This window comes from Phalacrocorax aristotelis, chromosome 4, assembly GCF_949628215.1.
Source record: "Phalacrocorax aristotelis chromosome 4, bGulAri2.1, whole genome shotgun sequence".
NCBI lineage: Eukaryota > Metazoa > Chordata > Aves > Suliformes > Phalacrocoracidae > Phalacrocorax > Phalacrocorax aristotelis.
The window spans coordinates 25,313,795-25,337,320 of record NC_134279.1 but is presented as its reverse complement, the minus strand read 5'-3'; the positions used below and the strand labels follow the sequence as shown (position 1 = coordinate 25,337,320).

General features: G+C 40.5%; 1 protein-coding gene across 2 annotated transcripts in view; it reads left to right on the top strand.

The window, feature by feature from the left end:
* The window catches only part of ENPEP (glutamyl aminopeptidase), a 67,307-nt gene extending 45,738 nt beyond the window's left edge, over nucleotides 1-21,569 (top strand). For both annotated transcript variants that reach the window (XM_075090650.1, XM_075090649.1), the window contains 15 exons: nucleotides 305-418; nucleotides 2,104-2,238; nucleotides 6,407-6,472; nucleotides 7,864-7,929; nucleotides 9,208-9,359; nucleotides 13,053-13,132; nucleotides 14,789-14,916; nucleotides 15,034-15,089; nucleotides 15,920-16,070; nucleotides 16,813-16,886; nucleotides 16,986-17,087; nucleotides 17,198-17,368; nucleotides 19,295-19,435; nucleotides 20,307-20,385; nucleotides 20,637-21,569. In XM_075090650.1, coding sequence (XP_074946751.1) covers nucleotides 305-418; nucleotides 2,104-2,238; nucleotides 6,407-6,472; nucleotides 7,864-7,929; nucleotides 9,208-9,359; nucleotides 13,053-13,132; nucleotides 14,789-14,916; nucleotides 15,034-15,089; nucleotides 15,920-16,070; nucleotides 16,813-16,886; nucleotides 16,986-17,087; nucleotides 17,198-17,368; nucleotides 19,295-19,435; nucleotides 20,307-20,385; nucleotides 20,637-20,786 — 1,665 coding nt within the window. In that variant the 3' untranslated portion in view covers nucleotides 20,787-21,569. The remainder of the gene's footprint in view (nucleotides 1-304; nucleotides 419-2,103; nucleotides 2,239-6,406; nucleotides 6,473-7,863; nucleotides 7,930-9,207; nucleotides 9,360-13,052; nucleotides 13,133-14,788; nucleotides 14,917-15,033; nucleotides 15,090-15,919; nucleotides 16,071-16,812; nucleotides 16,887-16,985; nucleotides 17,088-17,197; nucleotides 17,369-19,294; nucleotides 19,436-20,306; nucleotides 20,386-20,636) is intronic.
* Nucleotides 21,570-23,526: the final 1,957 nt, after the last annotated feature.

The following is a 23,526-nucleotide window of genomic DNA, read 5'->3' as shown; positions in this document are numbered from 1 at the left end:
AGGCTGTCTGAAAACATGTCCTTACAAGCACAAATCATCTAATCAAGAGGAAGAAACTAAAAATATTTTCAGTGGCACATGAATCAGTAACAGTTTCCCCAGTAATATGTAATCTTATAATAAAAGTGATGTTTTAACACAAGGCAAGGCCTGAATTCCTATATAAATCCCAGAATTATGGTAGTTTTCATCTGGCAACAGGAAGAAATGTGAACAAATGAACGTTCTGTGTGGAGATGTGAGATACTGAAATGTATATTTACCATTTCGCTAACACTACATCTTTCAACGTTCATAATTGTAGTGGTTTGGAAATATGGTGACCATGGACTGGTGGGATGACTTGTGGTTAAATGAAGGATTTGCCACTTATTTTGAGTTCCTGGGAGTAAATGCTGCAGAACCAGATTGGCAAATGGTAATTATTTCTGTCCTGTGGAGGGCTGTTGGACTGGGGGGAATATTTTGGAAGGGAGTAAAGATTAGACAAGGATGATGAAGACTTAAAGTATATTTATAGAAAAATAATATAGTCCAGTGCAACACAAAGAAAGAGTTGGTTTAAGCTTTTCCACCTGCCTATGTTATGGTCTGAAACAAATCAAAATAAATTTTGTATAGTTAATCTGCAAGGAAGACTCATTCTTTTTTGACAAGTGAGTCAAGAGTTTGGTTATTATTATGGCAAATAATTCCTAGGTGGATTCTGGACAGAGCCTTAGTAATTTTGCCATGCTGTGTAAAGGTCTAACCCTGGAAGACAGAGATTCCCCTTTATTTATTTAGTTGGGTTGTAGTGGCCCTTCACAGGACTTGTCTTAGTATTATCTGACCTGGTGAGGGTTGAGGACCTGGACCTGTCTCCACAGCTTGGGCTACTGGTCAAGGAAAATATCAGATCCCCCATTCAGCTGCTTCCAGCATTTTAACTGTCATTTCAAATGCCCCAACTCAGACAATCTCTGCTCTGCATAGCACAAAAATAGGTACTGCTAGTGGATGGCCCACAGTACTAACTGTGCAGCAAAACAACTCCAGTCACTTTAATGTGGTTGCAGGCAAAGAGGGTAACCTTAAATATGCATTAGATGCCCAGGAAAAAAAAAAGTGTCTGAATAAAGAGACGTTTCTTGCTCTCTCCTTCCCCCCCTCCCAAGCATATGTGATGGCGCATAGCATGCATATTTCCCCCAGCTGTCCAGGTATAATGAGATTGTGGCTACTAGAAAATATATAACATATGCCAGTGGAAGGAAGCAGGTTTTGCATAGGCTAAGCCTGTTGTCAAAATATACTAGCCCCTGAGCCTAGTCACTTTAGAAACAGGCAGTGCCTACTTGGTGTTTCCCCTGCCTCCCTCCCTGCTCCCCATAAATATTTCTTCTCACCCATGTTATGTGAGGCTGAGAACAAAATCATTCCTGGGTCACCTTTTTTACACTTTGAAGTAGAGGATCTGTTGTGCTAACTATATAAGAAACATTTTAATTACTGAGCCTAGAATTTAAAGACCTTTTTGTGTCCAGACACTATGTTCATTTAAGATCTAGAGCAATTTCAGTGTTATCATCCTAGTGAGTATTAGAATAGGAAAACTAAGCCGAAATTTAGTCTTTATCATTAATACTGATTAGAAGTAAGGGGATTTTAACTACAGGCCACTTAATCTTTTAAAGCAATTATCATCACCTTAAAAAAATTATAAACCTTGGGATGGGGAGTGCTGCCTCTTTTCTCCTTCCTTCCCTTCCTCCCTAGCTCCATTCTTGCAAGAGGAGCTCATAATCCATTGCAGATATTGTCACACTGCTGAAACTGGTAATAGAGGCTCCTTTTTTTTGCCTGCAGTGGGGGTTTTTGTGTTATGATACACACGGGAAAATAGGACTTGCAGAAGGCAATTTATCTTAGTTAAGGAGAAAATTTATCCCTCCCCTCTCGGATGTAAAGTAAGAGTTTGCAAGTTCTTCTTTAGAGGAGGTGAAATTTCATTCCATTTCCAACTGCATCCCCCTAGAGAAGCTGCAGTTCAAGCTACTTATTTTGTGAAGTTAGACATATAGTCCTGCCTTTGTTTCTATTTTAACATCTTCTCTTTCTCAGCTTGATCAGGTTTTAATTGATGATGTGCTTCCTGTAATGAAGGATGACTCTTTGCTGTCTTCCCACCCAATTGTGGTTGACGTGTCATCTCCAGCTGAAATCACCTCTGTGTTTGATGGGATATCCTACAGTAAGGTAGGATATCCTCCTGTTGTGACTTTGGATGCAAAGAAAGTGGAGGCTTGGGAGAGGAGATAAAAGACAGGGGAGCTCGTAAGCATAACTCCTAACCGACTTGGGCTGTGTCTGCGCAGATATTTTTCCTGGGACATTCCCAATTGCTGTCAGTGATGATTTGGTCAAAAACAACTGGGAGGAGCCATGCAGCCAGAGCCTCGGTCAGCCACTATATGCCATGCAAAGCTGCTCACAGCATGCAGAGGTGCAGGGAAATCACAGTGTCAGCATCTTCTGCTGCTAGAGTTGTCAGGTTTAAAATTATCCTAAACCAGATACTAAGCACAGTCCTCTCCCATCACCTCATGTGCTGATGCCGCCCAGTTATGTCAAGCCTCATAATCTAATGCAAGGGCAGATGTCCATGTGTCCTTTTGCTCACTTCCCCATCACACCTTTGGGGCAGTATAACTTCTATTTTGAGGAAGCAAGACAAGGATCAGGAAAGTAACTTTCTCTCTTATGATGCTCACAGTATCCCAGCCACCCAAGAGGCCTTAGCAAAGATGGGGTACACCAGCCTCTACTGGCATTGGCCCTAAACCGGGAGATGAGTTAACTCCACATTTCACTGAGAGCTTAGGATTGACTTGGAGCACAGTAGCCTGTACCCACAAGGTGGTAGAGGACATGCCATTAGGTGTTTGACAAGCTTTTTGCTCATCCTGGGGCTGTCCCTGTCAGTGGTGGTGGCAACCTGTGCCTATAAAGGCTCTCTCAAGAGCCAGCCAGAAGTGACTGGAAGAATACTCTGAGTCTGAGCAGCAAGATGCCAGGATGCTGGTGCCATGCAACCGCTGTTGTGACCACAACATCTGGTAGTACTAGCTGTGCGGGGCAGCAGCCAGGAGCTCAGCACTTGTGGAAAAGTGCTTTGAGGTCCAGAGCATTAGAGAGGCCAGCAGCTTTTCTGAGGGTCACCACTTTGATGAGGTCAGCAGGATCCAAGCTAGTAGGCTGAAGCTGGCTTGTCTCCCTCCATATCAGGTACAGCCAAAGCCATTTTGTCCTTAGATATGGAACAAAGCAGGTCTCTCCCAGACTCCCTGGTATCTAACCAGGGAGCCTCTTGACTCAAGCTCCCTGACAACACTGTTGCTTCTAGTATTTTTTTCAGTACATTAAGAGGCAAGTCTGAAGAAGCAAGAAGGAAACACCCCTGTCCCTCTTCCTCACCACCACATATGTCATCAAGGTGAGGAAGGAGCTGGGATTCTGCTCGCTCCTCAACCAGCTATGTCCCATGTTGCTTCTGACCCTGATACACCACATTTGTGTTGACAGCTTCTTGTACAACTGTCAGTGTTCCCTATCTGATGCCATAACAAGTATCCACTGAACACACAAAATCCACCATTATTAAATCCTGCTTAATGCTTTCCCTCCAAGCTCCCATTATCATCTAAACATAAAGTATGTATTGCATTGCCTTTGGCTTTAGCTGTGCTAGAGTAGAGTCTGTAGCTGTAGATATTACTTTTATTAGCTACACTTGATCCATCCATTTCCATCAGTTTTCTGTTTTCAGTTGTTAAATCCTCTACCCAACAATACAACCAGTATTTATTGCATCATAAATGCCTCACAGTCAAATCATAAACCATGTGAAAACCTGCATTGTGTAACACTGTTCTTAAATCAAACTAACAAAAGTCAAGAAACATACAGAGCTAAATCAAACACTCTGGACCAAAATGTATTTTAGTGGTGAGCTAAGCAAGAGACATACTTTTGCATGGTCTGAAAAAACAATGGAGAAAAAATTCCAGCTTTTACTCATCACTTTGTGCCCAGATAATTGCTACATGAACTCATTTTTTTTTAAGCGAAAACACTTGAGGACTCATGCATTGTTTGGGAACACTCTGCCTGGGATATAATTTGGCTTGGGATATAATTTGGCTTGAACGAGAAAGTATTCATGTAGATTTAGTTCAAATTACTGTTGGTATTTATATATAAATGCAATACAAAATTAACTTGTTTCTTTTTTTCTTTATTTTGGCTTCTCTTTTGCATTTTTCTTACAAAAACAATCTCCTCATGGTAATATTCATCACTAAACAAATAAAGCATAATTTGGAATGCTCTCCGTTAGTTTTAACAGAGCAATTACAGGGCTTATACAATCCTAGAACTCTAATGAATTGCCTAAGGGTCTGTGGAGTCATTGTAGTGTATTCTGTAAGGGAACCTCGAACTGCTGTATGATCAGTAAGGCATTATGCCCCTAGGAAAGCTGGACTAGAGTAGAGCTGGTGACTACACAATTAATGTATATTATTTTTTTAATCTGCTCTTAAAAAGTAATTGCATCTCACCTCTTTTCCAGTTCAGTCCTCTCTTTTAATTTGAAAGATTTTATTAATGTAGCAATGAGATTTGTTGTGTTTGGGGTTCAAACATTGATTACCTTTTCAGAAAACAGATACTTAAGTAAGTTCTGCTAGAAATTTGCTCTTGGGCCCCAACGTTTTTGAAACCTCCTAGCTAAAGAAGTTTAGGATTAAATGTTCCACATTTCTGCCACATACAATCTTGTCATATACTTGGCAATTACTACACCTCTCTAGGAGAAGTTATGTGGGTGTTGATAAAAGACTCCCCCTTACATCCCCGTCAGACAAGGTCAGCTATTCAAATCAAGGTCACTTTCCTGAACATCCCCAAATAGCTGAAAGAAAAGAAAGTTATTAAATCACTGGAGTGCCTATAACTAGTAATTTTGTTAGGATGAGTTTTTCTCAATGCGCTCCATCATGGACTACAGAGGAATGACAAGGGTAGGGGGAAGAGACTGAAAAGCAGTAGTAGAAGGTGCAAGGGGCTAAATATACATTGCAATTTCAAGCAAAAGAAATCTCCTCAGTTCCCAAATGCATGCAGAAGTGTGTATTTCTGCTCCGACTTTCAATATAAATGGGAGGGGATGATCTATGAGAGGTGATATCAGATAAGAAGTGGCTTATAGATGAAGCTGAGGAACTGAGGTACCCTAGTGCATACACATGGCCTTCTGATCACCATTAATCATAAGCAGCCTTATGATTACCACTCACAGATATCTGTTCTAAAGTTTACTGAATCTTTTTTGAACATATTTCATGGCAAACACATTAAATTAATGTATTAGAAAAGAGTCATCTGCTGACCACCTTGACTCTGCAACAATAGTCTGAAAAGCAGTTTGAGGCATAGGTGTTCAAACAGTCCCTCTGCCATGGCTTGTGCAGTCAGGTTGTTATTCCCAGACACATAAATAGGGGAGACAGGATTTACTGACAATTCAGATAAAGTCCTTGTTTTCATGGGACAACTGGATTTTTAAACCATTCATAGCATTGGACTCTCAGCTGCCCTTTGATTTAGTTTGGAAAATGAAAGCATGCTAATCCTAAAATCGTATTTTGTGTTTTAGATTGGGTTTGCACTGCTTTTGTTTTTCATCATTTTGTGCCCACTCTGTTCTTTGTTCCACATGACTCTTCTACTTCTCTCTCCTGTCTTCCCTTTGTTTCTTTCTTCTTTCAAGGTTCTAATTGTTTTTCTTTCTGTGACACCCAAGTAACTTCTCTGATGCCAATTGCACCGTGCTTCAGAGGCCAAAGTTCTCACACCAGTCCTCAGCAAAGCTCATTCTGAATCTTGAGATGGCATCCCCAGCATGTAAAGCCTCGGAATTGCAGCATTTTTGGAGTTGTCTACCTGTTGGGCATTCTGCAGAAGTCACTTCACCTCATCAGGCTGTGCTGCTGGACAGGGCTAGTTCCCCAGGTGCCCTTACCCCTGCCCTGTTCAAAGTGAAACAGGGAGCCCTGCTCACAGAAACAGGTAGAGCAGCAGAACAGCAACCTCCAGCAGCAGGGCTCAGGAGTTCTTCCTCTGGCACAGTTGAACTTGGAAACGGGTGTCTGGTCACAGCTAAGGACCAACTCTCACATCCAGAATTAAGCTTCCGCAGGCATGCTGTGCCACGAAGGAATTAGAAAATCCACTTCCTTCATCAGATGGATGGTTTCTATTTTTGCATTACAAAATATTCATTCATATGTTACTCCTTACATGAACAGAAATCCAGTGTTAGAGCAGCGTGGAATGACCCTCTCCCCTTTCCCTTTGTCCTCAGGGTGCATCGATCCTCAGAATGCTTCGAGACTGGATTACACCAGACCTCTTCCAGAAAGGCTGTCAGGTAAAGGTGGCACCAAAACATGCCAGAAATGTAGCCTATCCTTGTATGACAGTAGCAAAGCCATTATTCAAAAAGTAAATATCAGAGTTCCTGGTATTAGTAGCAAAAGTATTTAATGCATTTCAGTACTGAGTGGATAACATCAAGGGGAAGAAGTTCCATGCTCCCACAAAAGCAGGAATGTGAACTGCATTAAGATTTGATAGCCTGCCAGTGAGGATCTAAATTCACACAGCTTTTAGTAGAGAAACCTCCTCCACCCCACTGTTATCCTGTTGTCAGCTAGGATCCCCTCATTCGGCTGTAAATTATGTCTGCAGCTTCGTATGGCCATGATCCTCCAACCCACCCAAGCCTGCTGTGCAGGGACACTCTTACAGGCATAAACCCTAGGGAGCTGCGGTAATAGGGGGTAGAAAAAGGAGATATTGCACAGTTCATAGTCCTTTCTCATGGAGGAAAAAATGTGATGCTACAAAATTATGGAAAGAAAAAAATGGGAGAAAGGATCCCTCCCAGAAAGAGTAAGGTTATCTGCCTTTTCCTCTGAACCGACATCTGTAATCTGTGAAGTTACAGCACAGGTTTACCACATTTGTTCTTACCTCCCTCTCTCCTGGAGACCACATTTATGGGCTGCTACAAGACAGTTGTATTTTCCTTTATTTTTCCCTTCATATATTCAGTCAGGACAGTTCCACAAGATGGGAAAATACAGCCACCTTGTCCATTTCAAAAGACTAATACTTCCTCTCTACTCAGAGCCTTCAAGAACATTACAGTAGGTAGTTGTGGCTAACAGTGAAACAAACAGCACCATCTACTGACTAAACATTACCAGGATCCAGATAAAAGGGTAGGAAATCACTCATTAAGCAGCCAGGTAAGACACAGGACAGGAGTAGTGTTTAGGAGGTGCAAACACTTAGCTGAATAGCATTATTCCTTGTAACAGTCATTTTGATCACACCTTAAGAGTTGTCTAGACTTTCCTACTTCCACTCTGAGTCCACAGCTAGTGAAATCTCCTGAAATACTTCCTCTTTCTAAACAACCCCTTACATTAGACAGAAATTTGCAACAGGGTATGCTGGTGTCCATACAAACAAAATACAAAGAACTCTTCAAGTACAAATTTATTTCACACTAAAAACTCACACTGGAAAATGCTGACTTTTAGCATTACGTGATGCATTGGAAAGCAAAGGAACTTCATCAGCTGAATAGTGATCCATTTAGCCTCCTACTCACAGTACTACTGCCCATGGATAGATACTCTGTACAACTAATCTGCCCTCTGTGTATCGCTGCACAACTGAATATGTGTATTTTTTTCATAGGCCAAAAAGAAAGACCTGGTAGTGTTTTCACAGTCTTCTACCTCTCTTTAGGAATATTTGAAGAAACACCATTTCCAGAATGCCAAGACGCAACAATTTTGGGAAGCTCTGGAAGCGGTATGTTTTGCAGCAACCCAAATCCTTGATAATAAATGTTTCATATCTTACCCACTGGTTTCAGTTTCCCAGACTTTTTTCTATTTTGTACCTCTCCTGTCAATGAGAGATCACAGGCTAGGCAGCCTCCCAGTATATTCCAACACATCTTAATTCTAGCAAATATATATTATTTCCTCATTTTTTGGCATACAGCTGTGGGAGCAGAATAAGAAACAAGGAAGGATGCCTTGATAACAAACAGCCTTCTACTGAAACATTCCCCCCACAACTCAAACTCATCTTATGGGTGAAAACACCCCTCATTCACCCCTCACATGCACCTCACACTCTCCCTTATCTCTAGCCAGATTCAACTGTTTGAAAGCTCTCAACAGTATCCATCCCCAAGTAATTTTGGTGCTTATCTCCATCTCTAGCTTCTGAGTCCCAGCTGGGACATTCTCTGTGCCACCATTTTCTGATTTTCCTTTCTCCTTGAGGCTGGGCTGTTTCTTTCCATTGTTTATCATTCACAAAAGCCCACCTGCATGCTACCAGGTTCTTCCCCTGCTGGTATTTCCTTTCCTTCCACCATTGTGGACACTCACACAGCCCAAGTTGCACTTTTGTGTCTCCTTTCAAGTTCCTATCTTCTCCTTGGTCCTAGACATCTTCCTGCTCAGCAGGACTTCTCCCTGCTGTCTCTCTGGTCTCTGCATCTTCACATCTGCTGCTTCATCTGAAGAAGGAAACAATGACCTTATCTGCCTTCCCTCATAGGTGGCATCCAGGGGAGGAAGTGGCAGCTTTCTCCAGCTTCAGTCTCTAGGACAGAAGTTCATCATCCACCGAATGGATCAAATTTTACATTAGTGCAGCTGCTGGTGGTTAATACTGGCTCCTCCTTCACATGCAAAACAGGGCATGCTGCAAGGAGACTTCTGGCTTTGAAAAGTCTCTTTATGTCCTTTCTGTCCTGTTTGGTTATTTCCTCAGAAAAAATGGAGCAATCTTAGAGCGTGCAAGGGGCCTCAAAAGTTTCTCAGTGTTCCTTGTCCATGTTATTGGCCAGTGTCCTGCCCATATCTCATTTCCTCTGTCCATGTTCAGATTTCCAGCTCATTTCTCCTTTCAGTGACAGGCACAAAGAAAGGATTTAATGGAGTGTTTTTGGTACTGAACCTGCTCTTTCCTCTGCCACTTTCTGCTCTTCTTCCTTTGTATCAGAGATACTTTTTTTTTCCCTCTTTGGACTGAATTTTCTTTTTCACTGCAACCTTTTTCCATCATTCATAGGCAAGTAATAAACCTGTGAAGGAAGTCATGGATACATGGACTAGGCAGATGGGCTACCCTGTTTTGGAGATGGGAAGTAATTCAGTATTCACACAGAAACGTTTTCTCTTGGATCCCAGTGCAAATGCTTCTCATCCTCCTTCTGATCTTGGGTAAGTTCCTGCTGTAAATGTCTATCCAAAACTGGTAGAAATACTGTACAAATACTCTCTCCAACTGACATACATGTAGGCAGTGTTATACTCATTCTTACTAAACTTACTCTCAGCATTTGTTTTCAATAAGAAACCATCAGGAAGTTAGATACAAATATTTCAAATTTAGGACAGCATCAGCCCTTTGTCTCAGGGTTTCTTTCTCAAACACAGCAGAGAAGAATTGGACAGGGTCTCCCAGAAAATCTTGCTTCCACAAGACAGCTCAGATGATTGCAAATCATCTGTTGAACAACTGCAAATTATAGTCTGCCAGACTAAGGAAAACTGACACAAAATGTCTCTGTCCAGAAATCGGGTACTTTGATCCAGGTATTTTATACGACAATAGGTTTGTTGTTGTTTTTTTTCTGTATGGTGTAGGATCTATAATACGTCACAAGGTCTTCACATGTCTCAAAAACATGAGTTGCTGTGAAATAGCTAGTTGCGTATAAATGTTATTAATCCTCATCAAGAGGTATTTTTTGTCCTGTTTCACTCAGGATGGTATTGCTTAATTTTACCCATCTAAAAGATAGGTATCTATTCAAAGTTAGCCATCTTGGGCTTTTACATGGCCAGACAGCCAGCTACACACATTAATCTACCCTATTCACAGCAGGTGGGATACTGTACAGGAGCATATTTGTTAATTAACAGATGATTAACCTGAAGGGAGATGAACCCTACCTGTGGGTTGGTGGACCTGCACAGAAAAGTGGCCCAGCAGCACCATGACATTAACCAGCTGAATAACTGTTCAGAGCTGGAATTGTGTATATTCTTAGCCAGCTCCAATTTTGAGGCAATACAACTTTGCCAACATTTCAGTGGAAGAGATTCAAATAAACCCATATTAGTAAGGTTTCGTTCTTTGAACTATCCCAATCAGCTAAAGCAGTAAAACTTGCCTGTATGAACTAGAACTAAATCTACCCAAATGCATTTTTCCATTAGCTTCTACTAGTTATTTTAATACAAAGAGCAAGAACAAGGAGAAAATTAAGAAACAGTTGTGGCCACTTTATTGACTTCTGATTAAAAAGAAAAAACTTGAGCAATAGGAAGGCCCATGGTATTGGAAATTTTGGAGAGGTATCAAAAGAGTTGGGATGAGATAATTACCCATGTATTCGCAGTGTTGTATTTCTCCCAATAAGCAGAAAAGTTTTCAGGCTTTTGAAGCAACTCTAGCTGCAAACTACAGCACTGTTCCATCTGAAGGCTGGTGTTACAAACCATTCAGGCAAAAACAGTTCTTTGTGTTAAAATTTTTTAGTTATGGCACTATGTTCTGAGGTAGCAGACTCAGGAATCCTACTTTTGCTTGACTTCAAGGCTTACAGTACATTGTTATTTGTCATTTCTTGAGTAGAAATCCCAGCACTGTTCCTACCTTAACCTGTCAAGAAGCTGAGCTCTGAGAGGGAAATTTGTTTATAAATGGCTTAAAAATAAACTGCAGTAATATATATTATAATACTGATAATACCTATCCTTGGACAGACTTACTCCCTTGCCTAAAAGTCAATCCAGTGAAAATCAATACCTCCTCCTTCCACATAACAGGACTGGCCTATTACATGTCCGGGTGCAGGTTTTGATTTGAGCAGTGAAAACTCCAAGCCTTGTGTATGCTTTATTCTCTGAATTCTTTATTGCAGAGATAGCCTCCTGAGCTGCCTGCTTGTTTCAAGCTCCTTTGGCTTGAAAGAGACCCTCCTGCATGCTGGCACTCAAAAGAGATGGAAGTTCAAAAGCTTGTGCTCTTAAAACAGTGCTGCTGGGCAAATATGTAGCTACAGCATAGCATGTCAGGACCACGTTCTCAATATGCACAGTTAACAGGACACAGCCATTGTATCTTATGCTCAGGAAAAGTATTTATGTATGTAATCTCAGGAACATATAAAGAAAACTAAATAAAATCCCACTCACTACATGCATTTACAAAACCAGGGTTTTAAAGAAAAAAATCTTTTATGGGCTTTCTCTTGGGGAAACCCAATACTGGGGCTTCTGGCCAAACAACCTTTCTAAGTTCCACGGCAGTAATCTCCATAAGAGAACTAGTAAAATCTAGAAGTGCATACATTTATTCAGATATTTTTGTTTAGAAGATACAAAATAATAGCTGATTTTTCTTCCTGGAGGCAGCAGGAGGTACCATAGCCTTCATTTTGGTATTTTCTGGAAGTTAATGACCATTCACTTGATCTAGGGTTGTAAAGATGACTCAGATTTTCCTGTAGCACTGGTCACCAGGGGGTCTAAGATGAAAGAAAAGTCTCCCTGGGATGGACTGTAATATGCTAACATGGAACATCAGTTGACCGCTCAAAAGGGCTTAATAATTTTAGCAGCCATATGCAGATGGTTGTGCAGGTACGCTCACGGTATGCTCTGCCATCCTACTTCCTTAACTGCCTGGTCACGGTCTTGGTCAGGCTGTGCCATGGCATCCTGCCAGCCCAAATGACTCAGTTTTGTCCTGGGTATGCCCTGGACTGAGGAGCCTGCACCTACCCACTGAGGGTATTCAAGGAATTGAAAAGCAAGAGGTAAGGTCACTTCTGGCTCCCAGTACTTTATAAGGGGGCAATTAAGGTTGTCTTGGAGAAGGAAAATAGGCTGGAAAAGGCAAGAAGTCCTACTGACTGTATCGCAGTGGTTGCTTAAGCTCTTTCAGTTTTCCCATCTGTGAGAAAGGTTTCATACTACTTAACCACTTATTTCAAGTCAGAGTTGCAAAGATTAACTGCTATCTGCACAAAGCCCTAGACACATCAACATTAACACTGACATCAACCATCCATATATAATCATCTTGTACTAAATTAATTGCTTTGTACCCTGCTAGATTATTATCTGACATGACATGAAGATTTTGCTTAGCAGGGCTGCATGTTCCAGAGCTGTGGTAATAAGCTACACAGTTAGCACAATGGAAATTCATTCACATCATCTCTCTCTGATTATGGGTAATTATTACCATCTCCAGCACATGGAGTCACCAAGAGGTGAAGGCTGCATTCAGAAGGTCATGGCCCTAGCAGTTCCATTGATTTTCAGGAAAAAAAAAAAAAAAAAGAAAAAAAAAAGAACCAGATAAATTGTGCAGCTTTCAGACTTAACTTTAGGCATGTAATTAACACAGTCCCATATTAACTTGACTAATCCATCAGCATCGGACACTGGACAAAATCTTACTCCATTCCCTTACTCAGTTCACCAGATGCGTTTTGAGAACTACTGGCAAATACAAAGTATTGAGACAAGGTACTGCTATTCCCCATCTCTAGAGCATGAACATGCTCAGACACTTCATGCTTTTTATTTTGCTTTTCAGGGAATATAACTGCCCCAATCATACCACACTGCCCCAGTTATACCACACCAATATCTGATGTTTTGTTGGCTGAATAGAGTATCATAGCACAGAAACATCTTTACAACATAAGCAACAGCTATTGGTAAAATGCTGCATTTTGTTACAAGGGATATTTGGTAAATGTATATGTACCAACACAGTTGGCTTCACAAAACAAGCTGTTAACATTAAACCAAATAAAAAGATACATTGGAGTTTTATTTTTAACATTTGGTTTCAAATATCTTTTGATTCTCTTTCCCTTTAAATAATTTCAGTTACAAATGGAATATACCAGTGAAATGGAGACTTGGGAATTCAACAGATTATACTTTCTACAACACATCAGATTCTGCAGGTAAACTTCCCCTTCTCTTTTAACAACAATGAATGGATAAAGCCTTTCAATTTCTGTAACAAGAAATAAAACACAGAATTAACTTTCATGCTTTTCAGTTTTCAGATCTAGGAAACAGCACACAGCTTGGTTGTGCTGGAGTTAGTAGTCACTTCTGCAATAAAATGATTGTTTCCCGTATACACACATTATGTCAGTTTAGGCCCAATTCAGTAAAGTGCTTAAGCATGTGTTTATATCCAGTCTTATTCAAGGAAGCATCTAAGCATGCTCTTAATTATGATGTACTAAAATCAGTGGGACTTAGATGCCTTTTGTCAAGTCTAAGAAAAGAGGTGAAGTGTGAGGCTGCTAAATGCATCTGTGGCATGGTAAACTGGCAGTCTGAGTTCAGTTAAAGAAAAGAGCTACAAATGATTAAACATGTTTTCTAATTCTGATTTCAGGAATGAGGAAATGCCTGCATGGGGTTTTTTTATGATTGCCTTAATTATGCTGTCAAATCTTAATTTCTCATTCTACAACCCTAGTTCCCAAAAATGGGGAAAAAATGGAAAAAAGGAAAGAAATAAATTACTGACTTTTTGAGTTTTTGAATTACATCACATGTTGGATTTTCAGGAATATCATAATCAGCTCTTCTCTTCTTGTACTTTTTTGAATGTTACCTATTTAAAATGTAATTTGTCTTTTGTTCTGCTTTTTTTTTTACCTGGATTCTCTTAGTATCCATGAAAAAGCAAACAAAAAATTCTTATGCCATGATACAAGTCAGAGATTAACACAAAGAAATTTTCCTTCTCTATCTTCCACATGACATTACAGTGGGCTGCAAGGCGCTAGTAACTTGACAAAGCCTGCAAAGGCATGATTAGGTGTTTACTTCTACATCTGTATAAATCCTGGCTAGTAGGGCAAACAGCAACTGTAGGGAAAAAATGCCTTTTGAAATACCTTGTATGGATCATCCAAACAGAAAAGTGCTTTTAATTCCAGCCACCCTCAAACCACAGATCAAAGACCACTGGGCAGCAGAAAAACTTCATAAATAGCAGCACCAACTGGACCAGGCCAAGCTTCTGAGGCAGGAACATTTTTCAAGGATTCATTTTAAATGGGAAATTCCTTAAACATGAGTGCTTGAGTAAAGTCTCAGCCTGTTTTGTAATTCCTGTATATATAGTTTAAAAAATTGAATCACAGAAGTGTACAGGGAAGAAAACCCTTTAAAAGTTAATTGAAATAAACCGAAAAATGAAAGGAACAGAGGATAAAATATGAGAACTTTAAAACTAATAGAAATCATGATGGTTAAAAGAGTTATTTACAAGAGCTGTTTCTTTGCAATTTTTTTACTTTTCATAATGACACTAATTTTCATTATCCTCACACTAATCACAATGATCTCCATTTTAAATTTAACAAACTAGCTGGTCCAAGCAATTACCACAATTCACTATTCTAAGACAACTGCTGGCATTCATTAAAGTCTATAATAACTCATCTTTACTCACAGCCATTTAAAAAAAAAATTAAGGTCTGGATCTTATTTTGTTATTTATTAAAACCAAATATTAGTTTTGGAGTTAAGGAATCTCCAGTGAGTTCTGTATCGTAGAAGATGCACAAAGTGATCACTGTTTGTTTGTTTTGCAGGAATTAACATAACATTGCCTCCAAATAATTTTGCAAACATTAATCCAGACCACATTGGATTCTATCGGGTGAATTATGATAGTGAAAACTGGGCCAGGTTAAGCGCTCTTCTGGTCAGAAACCACAGTGTGAGTGTCTTAACATTAATCTGTCTGGTGGGTCTCTTATAGAGACCTGTAGAGGCTTTTTTTTTTCCTCCAAATAATCTACATATTCTTGATCACTCTTTTCCTCTTTTCACACAGAATTTTTCAGCTGCTGACCGTGCAGGGATATTGGATGATGCCTTTTCTTTAGCAAGGTAAACTAATTCCCTGCAGAGATTTCAACACAAGTTTTTCAGTTTCCATTGCCTGTTACTTAGAATTAACTCAACAGAGGTGGTTGAAAGAAAATTTCTTAATTTGTTACAAATCTTAATTGTTTATCGGCTTATGTTGTCCTACAAAAGGGGCAAATTCATGAATGCACTGGCAGCTTGCAGTGCCAATGCGGTGAAAAGAAATGCTCCTTTTCAGTTCAGTGGCAGAAAAAAAGAGGGCTTTAATTGCACAGGTCTTAGAAAGGGGTGTTTTTGCCATGTAAGTAACAATAATAGAAGCAGTCCAGAAGAAGTTGGGTGTCCAGAAAATCAGAGGCATGCCTACAATGCATAGCATGGCATTAGAAAGTTACCACCTCAGCTATCTTATTTAGAAACTTGCTTGGAAACTTCTAGCTCTTGTACCCAGCCACGCTGACACAGATAAACTTTAGGCGACCTTCTGTGACAGCCTGTAAGTCTGAATCTCCTCAGCCTTTCAGGATGTCTCCAGAGCTAGCAGTCTCTTTTTGTGTAACAGGTGTTAATGTAGTCAGCTGAGGGCTACTCACTTCTGGGCACACTGGGCTGCTGCACAATGTGAGCAGCCTCCTCACGGCAGTGAGAGGTCCTACGGTTAGGCGTTGACCAACAGTGATCCTCAATGGTCTCTTTGGAAAACAGCTCCTAAGTTACATTCCAGACTATTTTCCGCCTCCAAACATTTATTATTTCAGACCTTCTAAAGGAAATAGTGTTCTAATATCTTTAAAGAAACAAGTTCTTCAAATTCATTAAAATAATAGAAGTTATGTTTTCTCCTTCCACAGACCTGGACTCGTGAATTACTCTGTTCCCCTAGACCTCACGAAATACCTAACAAAGGAAACAGACTATTTACCTTGGCAGAGAGTAATATCATCTGTAAATTACCTCGCAAACATGCTTGAAGATGATACAAATCTCTATCCCCTGTTTCAGGTGACGAAGCAAAAAAAATCAATCATTCCTGCATGGGACCACTGGATCTGAAAATTCAGGATCTGTAACAGCAAGAATATTGAAGTTCAAGTGATTTTCAGTGTTGCTGAGATATCAGTATTTACTTCTTATTACTGCACTCTTTTAAACATGCTGAAAACTGCTTAGTATTGATCTCTGAATTACCTGGATTCTCAGTTCAGGAGTATGCACTTGAAGGGTAGAAATTATGCCTAATTTTTCTTACAATCCATCACCATAAGTACAGACCTTTGTTAGTCAAGGCTGTCCTGCATCCAATAAAGAAGTATGTATAGGGCAGCAGAATCTCTGACATCTGCCCTCAGCATGAAGGATGGCTCTATCTCAATGTGGCAGTGAGCAGGTTTGTTAGTTGACCTAACATGCTGAACATGATTTAATGGTCACTAAAATGAGTATGCCCTGAACTCAGCATTATCTATGGAAAACAGTTGTGTCAGTGTGTCCTTGCTGTACCCCAACCTTCATTTGGGAGCACAGACAAGGCTGGAGAGAAGCAGGTTGCCTTTATTCTAGCTGTGCATCAGTTTTGCAAGCATTCAGACTTGGCATGCTGTGGTGATCTGGAAAGATTGTGCATGTGTGTGTTTGTGTTACTTTTTGTTTAAGAGGTGCTAGTTCAGGGAAAAATGAAGGAGAATAAACTATGAACAAAAGTATATTATTATTTAAAGACATCTACACCCTTTTTCTACCTCAGAAATATTTTAGCTACCTGGTAAAACCCATTGTGGATCAGCTGCACTGGAATGATTCTGGAAGCCACTTGGAGAGGTTGAATAATCTTCTTTTTTTTTCCCCTCCTCATATAATTGACAGATTCAAAGAACACTAAGCAGTAGGAAAATATCTCTCTCTCCCTCTCTTTTAAAGGCTTCTTCGTGAGTCTGTCCTAGACTTTGCTTGCAGCATGGATGACACAGAAGCTTTGAACAACGCTTCTCAAAAATTCGAGCAATGGCTACAAGGAGAACCGTGAGTGCTCACAGCCTCTGTGGCTGGTGAAAAACACAGCATGTGACTTGGTCACAGATCTCAAGCAGGAAAGGGGGAAGAATATTCAATTACTGTTTCTTCTTTTTTAGCATTCCTGCAAATCTTCGACTCCTGGTATATCGCTATGGAATGCAGAACTCAGGCAATGAGTCATCATGGAATTACATGTTCAAGAAATACCAAGAAACTTCATTAGCGCAAGAAAAAGAAAAGCTGCTGTATGGCCTGGCATCAGTGAAGAACATCACCCTTTTGGACAGGTGATTTAATCACACAAAGATTTTTCTTTCCCTACAGAAGCAACTGGTCACCATTTGCTCATTCCCCTGTCCTCTCTCCTGTGCTGTCATTTTTGTCAGATTACAGCATGAGGAATGCAACACATTTTCAAGGCCAGTTATCTAACACCCCCCTCTGATATTGTACTGTAGTAGAAAAAATGTCTTGTTCCTTTAGTGAAAAGATATTAAACACATTGTAGTTTCTGCACACAGTCAACAGCCTTCAGCTCTTCCAACAGTGCCTTCACCCTGTGTAATTTCAGCTGCCTAATACTTAAGCATCAGGAGAAAATTAGTCTTCTATGTTTCCTCTACAATCAGTGAAGGGAGGCAGGACCTCCAGAGAACTGTTAATCCTAGACCAGGAAAGGGACTTAAAACAGATAGGAAGAATTACTTCTGTGTGTTGCCAGTCACCCTCCGTCAGCTACAGAGGGAGTTTGATTAGACTAGGTGTCTACTTTCTAAGTAGCCAAAATTAGGCAAATAGCCATAAGCAATTGTTACAAACAGTCCTATAAAGGCATCCATGTGAAGTGTCAGTGCTCCTTGAAGTGCTGTGTAGAGGTGCCTGATCTAGAACCAGAAATTACGTATTCATGCCACCATGGCAGTGATGGGGAGTCTGGGTACTGCCCCAAGCTTGTCCAGCTGTCAGACTGGGCGAGCATCTCCCCAGGATGCTGCTCTGCATAGACACACTAGCTCCTTTGAGCTTTTCTAATAACTTTGCATGTAGTTGTATTACGTAGCAGAGATGCAGGCACACACTTCACCGGGGCGTTCACCACTTTGTTGGACCCCTGTCTAAATATCATAAGATGGAGCCGTCTCTGCCTGGAAGAGTTCCAAGTTTAAACAAGATGAAACAAGGAAGCGTAGGAGATTCAGAAAGAGTAAACTAGTTAGAGTAATTAAAATAGTGGTAGGAGGCAGCTGTATTCCCAAATTCTTGTGACTGCAACAGCCATAATCTAAAGCCATTCAATAACTAATCACTGACATGATCAAGACATTAATTAATTAACTAGATCAGCCTATATTTACAGAAAATAAAAAATCCCCCCTAAAGCAGGGAGAATTCGTCTCTTAATTTACTATTAAAATAACAAAGAAGGGGAAAAGAGCAAACAGATTGAGAAGATTGCCCCTTACATATAGGAAGAAAGAAGATGATCCTTAATCTCAGCATACAACATCTTAAGTGTGTTCTGCAGCTGCTCCTCATCTCCCTGCAAATATGCATCCTGAGGGATCCCTTTACTCAGCCAAAATGGTCAGTCAAAACCATTTTTGCTGGAACTGGAAGTATAACTGCAGCACTTGCAGGCATGCTATGCCCAAATGAGTTTTAATTTTGTGTGGATAAGAGTTTCAGAACAAACAGCACAGATTACAGTGTGAGCAAGCCACCTGTATGTGTGCTCATGGTCCCTATAAGATCTTTATAGCTTGGACTACTACTTTTTTGGTGGTTGACTACCCGAACAGGCTGGTCTACTGACTGATCCAATATTGTTTTCACTATTTGATTAGAATAGAGGAATAATAATGGGTTTGGGCTATTTTCAAGCAACTTAGAGACATAGATCCTACTTACTTTCTACAGAGATGCCTAACTGCTTAGATTTCTTTCAATACAATTATCTCTTGACACAGTTATCAACGGATACTTAAGTTTTAGATCGCTGTACTTCACCTTTAAAATGCTATAGACAAAAATAGTGTTCCTGCTTGGAAATGGACTGTAGACTGTGCTGGCAAATACTTGAGAAATATAGATATTAGCATTGCATTATTTCTCACCATCATCAGTTAAGTCTACACCAAAAGTGTTAACTTACTATTTGCTTTCCATTGTCTTTCATGAAAGGCTGTCATTGATTCTTGTGGCATTTCCCTTAGGTATCTTAAATATATTTACAACACCAGCCTCATCAAAAGCCAAGATGTATTCACAGTCCTGAGATACATCTCGTACAACACCTATGGGAAAACAATGGCCTGGGACTGGATACGACTTAATTGGCAGTACTTAGTGGACAGGTACGCTAATGAACTCATTGCAAACTTTAGGCCTACATCCATCTGTATATCTTGTTATATGCCATACTTTTCTATATTTTCACTCTACAGCTGTAATCACTGGCCCTTGCATAATGAAAACTGAAAGCATATTTAACACAATTATATCCATCTGCTGTGAAAAAGTACCTTGCTGCTAACTTGACAACCGTTCTTTCCCTAAATGATCACTACCAATAAATGGTGATTAAAAAGTATAAAAAATTCTACTAATGCCACAGAAATCTTGTTATTACATGGAAATTGGTCAGTCATGTCTCCACTCTTTCTAGGTTAGCGGTTGGACTCGATGATCTTAAGGGTCTTTTCCAACCTTAGTGATTCTATGATTCTATTGATTTTATAACAAGAACACAGTGTAGAGAATTATTTTAATTCCTTCTAGTGCTAACAGCGAAGAGCAAGCGTACAGACAAGCAGTGGCAGTAATAGCAAACCTTTTAGCTTTGCTCGTCCCTATCTGAGTGACTCCTCTCTCTTTCTCCTTTCTAAGGGCTTGGTGAGGGCACAGAAGCAAAGCACACCTGCAAGCCTAGATCTGTGAACTGGACAGCATTTGCGTTGCTGAGCAGCAATACACCTCATTTCCAGCATGAGACAATAAGTCATTAAATAAAAAAAACAAAAAATCCCACAGGAGAGATCATTCCATTAGTAAACAGCACAGATATTGTATAGAAGTACCATTTTCAAGTGTTTCCAAAAATGCTGAAATCTGAGTGCATGTGTTTTATTGTAGCACAGTTAGAAGTTTACGCTTCAGATAATTATTTGTGACTTTTCTTTTCTAACCATTTTCCATCAAAAATAATTTATTAAATTGTTTTTCTAGATACACTATCAATGACAGAAACCTTGGTCGAATAGTAACTATCACCCAGAACTTCAACACTGAGCTCCAGCTTTGGCAGGTATGGTGACAGCACTTCTCTTGGTTTTAAGTCAATATATTTAGATGATCTACTGGCCAGGAAACTTGATGTTTTATCCACTAAATGTATAAAGCAGTATGAGTTACTGTACAACTACCCCAGTGCTACTAGCCTGAGCTTAAATATCTCTCACAGCCAAAACTGCTCTTAACCAGGTCCCTTTAAAAAGCCACTTGCCCAATAGCAGTGTTATTTACTTCTTGTCAATTCTTTTTCTCTCTCTTTTCCAGATGGAAAATTTCTTTGAGAAATATCCTAATGCTGGGGCAGGACAATTGCCCAGGAGTCAGTCAATTGAGCAGGTGAAGAACAACATTGAATGGCTAAAAGTAAACAAGGAGAAAATACGAATGTGGCTAGAAGCACAGACAGCCCTTTAAAGTCTTACTTTGTTAAAAATAACAGGCACTAATTCTGGACTTTCAGATCCTCACAGATATTTAGCAATGTGGATTTCTCACCTAGGTACCTTAGAGGACCAAGGCCTAATATTTTTTCTACAAACACTCAGGAGACCACTGCCAGAGCAATGTTTGTGCAGTTGCCGATCCCAGATCCTGCCAGCACTTGTGTGCAGGAATAGCTTTATATTTTGAGAGATTAATTTGCCTAAAAAAACAGGACAAATGTTTAAAGTTACTCAAGGCAGAAGTGATGGCAGAACCGGGGTCTTCGCTGGTCAAGTTGGTCTCACTCCTACCGCATACCACTCTGAAAAGCTACTTCTTCGTTTGCACAGAAGTATATCTACCGCACTCAGGGATTCCTTTCCAAGTGCCCCTCATCGGAACTTTCTCTTGAAGGAAAGGGAATTAAGCAGTAATTTTAGCATTGTCTGAAAATAATTTCCTATATTTATAGCTGTAAAAAGTCTACATTTAGGATTCAGGCTTTGCTTTCTGGTACTACAGAAAGGCCAGTTAAGCCTCCCTCCCCATAGATTTTTGAAGTTTAACTACCAGTACACAAGGAATCAATATTATCAGCTTCTGTTTCAATGTTATTAGTTGGGATTCTGTAGCTTGGGGTAGGGGTTGTCTTGGTTATTTTTGTCTTATTTCTAAATCTTCTCAAAAGAAAAACTTGTGGCAGCCATTGCTGCAAGCAAGACATATGGTACTTACTGTCTCTCTTCTTCAGGGAAAATAAAATTCTAAAATATACCTGGAAATCTCAGTCTCTTTCTAATGAAGTGGTAAAACTGCCTGGCATATAGAAAAGCAGCTGTTAGATAGCCCAGCTATGCTATACATATAGCTTCTTTGACTTTTGAGGGGGAAAAATCTATTATTTCCTCTGAGAAAATAAAAAAAAAATAAATTGGCAAATTCAGGCAGAGGGGGCATATGAATCCCACTGCTGCAATTCAGCCTACTGCAGAAGTACAGACAGCACCGAAACAACTCTCAGTCCCAAGTCCCTCTACCATTATGATTCTATGATAAGGCAGCAGGGCAGCTCTGCCTGCCCCTCCCAAGCTGGGAACTGGGGTGCCTTGGACACTATATGAGCAGCAGATGTGAGCATCAGCCCCATCCTCTTTGCCTTCTGCCTGGTCTCCTGAGCGCAAAGGTGCAGCAGAAGGGAACCAGCTAGAGCTGGTCCCTGTCCAGATGCCCTGGGAGCAGGACCAGAGAGCATCTCACAGTGGGTAGCCCTGGGAGAGATTAGGCACAGCTGTCAGGAAACTCTGCAGTGAGATAGGAGGACAGAAGCACTTCTCTTCCCTTCATCCTGCAATGCTATTCAAAGGAAAAGCTAGGGAGATAGAGGAGATGGTTCTAATGCACAGAAATCCTGGGGTACAGGCTCTCCCTGCTTCTGGGCCCTGGTACAGCACAGAGGGCTCCAGAGACATTTATATAGTCCCAGATGGAAACACTTTACCCGGTTCCCCCAGGAGATTCAGGGCTGGTACTGTTTCGGGCCTCTCCCTAGATACCCAAATAGCTGCGACAAGCCCAGGCAAACCTGGTGACCAAGCCAGATGTCCTGTCAAAGGAAAACGTCAGTCATTTGCCTCTTGCAAACAAAACATGACAGGTTTTTGATTAATAGGAGTTACAACTTGCTACAGATACCACCTGCTCTTTAAGGTAAAGACGTGGCAAAGGGCCAGGCAATTTATTCCAGTTTTCCTTCTTGCTCAGATTCACACACAGAGGACAGTTAAAGTGAAGCTGCTGCCCACACCCAAACTATGAGCAGCTCAGCACACAGGGAGCAGGCTGTCCTTGGGCAGCTGCCTGTTCGGTACGACACATGTCAACTTGCCTTCACAATTTTACAGTTTTAGTGAGTGAATTGAAGGGGCAGAAGCCAAACAACAGCTCTGTCTGTCGCAAGGTCATGAACTGGTTTGGTAGCACCGCACTGTAATACTGCCTATCAGTATGTTGTACCACTGTGACTATACAAGAGTATGATCAGCTCAGAAATACGTTCTGTGCACTGTCGGTGCTGTATGTTTTAACTGAAAGTGTTTAACTACAGCTGGCCATGTAACAGTGCAACAACAACATGAAGATGTTGAAAACATAGCTCAATTGTTTTCCCTGTCAGAGAAGATTTAAAGAAATTTGGCAGAAAAATACAATGCTGTAATCATTCATAGGCCTCTGCCACAATTGGCTGCAGTAAGGAAAGTATGCGGTACGGGTACTGTGGGAATGACACAAGATTAAGTAGTTACTTTAAGAGATTTCTATCCTTTGCTACATGTAGCCCCTACTACCACTGAGGGGGAGCAGACTTGCCAATGTTGTTAGCTACAGTGGTAGGCTTTCATCAAGGAAAACATACGTAATGAGCATTTTCTATCATGCTGGAAAGGTATAGCAAAAGCAATGTTCATCCAAATCACAAGGACATACCCTATTCAAGACAGGACACATATTGGTAGTGTTGTGCATCACCGTAGTAGAAAAAATTTTAAAAGTCAATAGGAGAGAAACAACTGAAAAATACCACTGAGGCAAAGGGCAAGCTAGAAGGCAAGGACAAGCCTGAACAACTACTGGGCTTGTGACCCTGAGTGAATGGAGAAGTGGATTTAAAGTAGTGAACCAAGCAATTGCCACCTGTCATTTGATTCTTGCTCTGTTCAGGAGGGACCATGTG